Source organism: Gekko japonicus, unplaced genomic scaffold, assembly GCF_001447785.1.
Source record: "Gekko japonicus isolate JY-2015 unplaced genomic scaffold, Gekko_japonicus_V1.1 scaffold108, whole genome shotgun sequence".
Taxonomy (NCBI): domain Eukaryota; kingdom Metazoa; phylum Chordata; class Lepidosauria; order Squamata; family Gekkonidae; genus Gekko; species Gekko japonicus.
This window is the reverse complement of record NW_015159713.1, coordinates 1,942,854-1,946,736: the sequence shown is the minus strand read 5'-3', so window position 1 is coordinate 1,946,736 and position 3,883 is coordinate 1,942,854. Positions and strand designations below refer to the sequence as shown.

The window sequence follows — 3,883 nt, the reverse complement described above, 5'->3', positions numbered from 1 at the left end:
CTGCCCATAGTCACCATACTTTATAACTAAATGTATTCAGCTTGGTGTAGCAAGCATTTTTAATATAATTCTTCTGATAAACATTACGTTCTTCTGGAATAAATGCAGAAAAGCAGTCTGACTTGCTTAATATGTTTATGAGACACTTTAGTGTATTCAGTTACATCTGATCTGATCTTTCCATTCATATAGAAACTGGGATACAGTGGCTTGGGGGGAGGCGGGGAACAGTACTTCAGATTCAATTTCCATATTCCAAAGAAATGAAATTATATTTCATGCAATTAAATGTTATCTTTTTATTTTCAGAGGGTCCTTATGGAATATTTGCTGGCAGAGATGCCTCAAGGGGACTAGCAACTTTCCGTCTAGATAAAGATGCACTCAGAGATGAATATGATGACCTGTCTGATTTAAATGCTGTACAAATGGAGAGTGTTAGAGAGTGGGAAATGCAATTTAAAGGTAATGTTTTAATTGGCAGATTCACTGGGAATCCTCTTTACTACATTGCTAATGACCTGTTTTAAAATGCTTCAAGGTATGTAAACAGTAGCTTAATGCCCATAAGTATGATAAGGAAGGGCAAAGAAAAGAGCACATTTACCAGCCTTTCATGGCTTGACATTACAAGTCTTGGCAAGCTGACACAGCCAGGAAGATATAGGTGTTACTGGAGAGGTAGAGCTTGTACTAGAAATCCAAGTTTGTTCAGTGATCTCCTGAGCTGCTCACAGACCTTTCAGAGGGGTGAGGGAGAACTACAAACAGTCCTCCTTAAGTTCAGGAAGAAGTTATAGCGGTCTGAGCCAGCAGTGGATGAAGTAGCTTTCTTCATTCCCTGGAGCCTTGCAATAAGTGTGCACACAATCCATTGTGCCTGCTCCCATTTGGAAAGTATTCTAAATTTTATCCAGTTAGAGGCTGTACTCCACAGTGTATAATTCCAGTTGAATTAACAGTGGAGTTGTGGGAGGATTATTCCTGACAAAAACTTTGTGGTTTAAAGTGCCACACCTTTCAATTTTTTTGGTCTCTTGTAGTGCTTGTCCCGTTAGCTCTGTGTGCTTTAGCATTCTAATGTGCACAATTACTGGGCTTAGCAGCTGGACAGATCAAAAAAATTCACTTAATAGGTCTGGAAAGTGGACTAGCGTTTATAATTATGATATTGCGAGGAAAACATAGCTCATCCCGGTTAGTCAACACTAATGCCAGGAGTTTATGGTGGATAGTGTGGCATTTATACTAAGTTAAAGGCTTCACTTAGCCATTGAGTTCATGAGATACCCATGGATCAGTTACTATGATCTACTTTGTAGTTATACTGAGAGGTACTGAGGATGAAATTGTGGTGGAGAACACCTCCATCCTTGGGTATGTGGAAGAAAAAATCCCATTGGAATCCATCCCTATTGAGAAAAAGGTTCCTTCTAGAGTATAAAAAATGGGATGACTCTAGTATTTAAAAGCAGGTATTGATTTCCATATTAGAAACTCATAATATGGAAAAGAACTGATTTATTAATTCCTGAACATCTTTTCCAGAAAAGTATGACTATGTTGGTAGACTCCTAAAACCAGGAGAGGAACCATCAGAATATACGGATGAAGAAGATACCAAGGATCACACTAAACAGGATTGAACTTTATAAATCACCAAAGTCATGGGCCTTCAAAACTGCAATCTTATTTCCCATCACAGAATGCCACATCTTCGGGCACAGTTCATCTGCTGCGGCAAACAAGTTTTGTACAAGAACATCATCATCCTCTATCAATGAAGATTTGATTAGGCATTCTTGTGCTGCCAAACTTTTTTTTGTTGCAGTTTAATGTCTGGAAAGGCTTCGTTATGAAGAGGGGCCAGGGATTTAAAATGGAAAAGCTGTTCCTTGTAGCCTGTTGAAGCCTTAGAACTGTTTATTTACAAACGTCAGTGTTTCATGTCATTTCTACTCCTTCGGCGCTACAATGGAAAGCCTCACTGTTTCAAGGAATTCTAGTAAATTTGGCATCTGAAACATTAACACACAAAAAATGGGAATATTCAAACTAGTCTGTGGGGCATCGATATCCATGGCTGAAAACTATTTTAAGATCTCTACAGATTACAGGGTTTCAATATATTCCCCTGAAGGACAGAGGAAAGCTTAACTTTTCTGCAGAAGCTATAATTTGAAACCTGCCTTCTATGCTTTTCCTTTCCCCTCAATCAAATCGGAATAATTGTGCCTTATTTCACTTAAGACTTGAATTGTTTTAAGGGAAAGCCCCATATGTGACATGAGTCACTAAAAGCAGCATTGAGGACTGAAGTTAGAACACTTGCTTGACTGGAAAACATTGTCATTCTGTATATAAAATGTAAAGGAATACTCAGTGTTACTGCCATATATATAATTAGCATTGTAATAGCCAAACGCATTTCCCTATTTGCTTTTTAAATAAGCCCACCCCCCAGGGAGCTCCCTAAATTTGGAGCCTCAACCCATGTCTTAGAAGTGAGAAGTGTGCATGGGATGTGGGTATGTCTGTGGATGCTTGAGTGCAAGATTTGGAAAGGATAATTCCTACAGATATTGTAAATATGAATACCATTTTAATAAAGCATGTAAAAACCAAATGTGCTGTCAGACTTTATGTAGAAGCTGTTAAGCTCATGTAGGGGTAGCCAGGTCTTACATGTATGGAAAAAAGGAAGAAGTCTTGAATATGAAATATTTTTGCACTGTTATTAAATAAAGCTTTACCCATTTTTTTCTTCAGTTACCACATTTAATCCTGACTAGAAATGTATCTGAATAAGTTTGAACAAATTTTTGAGTGCAAAACCAGCTGCAAGTAGGGATGAGGCAAAAGGGTTAAGTGTACAACAGTAGAGAGCGCATCTTCAAATATTCTGGTTTCAGTTTTAACTGAACTTATCACTGTTTTCTTAGTATGTTAACCACACAGCGGCTTAGTGAATATAGCAAATAAACAATCTCACTCCTTGAATGCTTCTCACAAACTAGTTGTCAGAACTGCAGTCTAGCATCAATAGTGAAAGCTATGCACAAAGTGTCCTAAGACAGTGTCCTAAGCATGAATAAAACCTAACTAGCAGTGATCTTTAACGTATCGAAGGTAGCATTTAAATGACCAAACACATCTGGCCCATGCTCAGGTTGGCTTGTGACTGGAGACTGCTTGTATGGTGTATGTTGAAAGATTTTCTGTATCTGCTTCCCTACTGTTAGTGTGTGCACATTTGTCCCTTATAGTAGGTTGAAAGTCTCCACCCCCCTCATTCATAAGCCACAGTTCCATTTTTTTCTCCAAAACTTCATAAAATTATGCAGTCTGTTTTGAGAAACGAACAACTTGTGTTCTGACTTTTGAAATAAAGTGTTATGTAGATATTAAATTTATGCTGTATGTGTCATGTTACCTTGTGAAGGAAAATTAGTATGGCTTCTTGTAAAGGAAAGTCCTGAATGATTCCCCAACCTTTTGGCGTTATTTGAGAAAGTGAACAAGCATGTAGACAGTGGTGACCTGGTAGACATTATACACTTGGACTTTCAGAAGGTTTTTGACAAGGTACCTCTCTGAAGATAAGAGGAGTGGTTCTGTTTTGGATTAAATGACAGGAAGCAAAGTAGGAATAAATGGACAGTTCTCACAATGGAGGTTCTACAAGAATCAGTATTTAATTTGTTAATAAATTATCTTCATCTTATGGGTGAATGAAGTGAGCAAAAATGTGGCAGATGAAGGTCATTGTTGGTAAGTGTAAGGTGATGCACATTGGAACAAACACTCCCAACTTCAAGTACAGGCTAATGGGATCTGAACTTGCTGACCTTGGGGTCATAGTAGATAGCTCAATGAAAGTATC

General features: G+C 38.1%; 1 protein-coding gene across 1 annotated transcript in view; it reads left to right on the top strand.

Annotated features, from left to right (window-relative positions):
- Positions 1-3,314, top strand: part of PGRMC2 (progesterone receptor membrane component 2) — a 20,248-nt gene extending 16,934 nt beyond the window's left edge. The window contains exons 2-3 of the mRNA XM_015409795.1: positions 310-465; positions 1,549-3,314. Of these exons, the coding sequence (XP_015265281.1) occupies positions 310-465; positions 1,549-1,646 (254 nt within the window). The 3' untranslated portion in view covers positions 1,647-3,314. The remainder of the gene's footprint in view (positions 1-309; positions 466-1,548) is intronic.
- Positions 3,315-3,883: the final 569 nt, after the last annotated feature.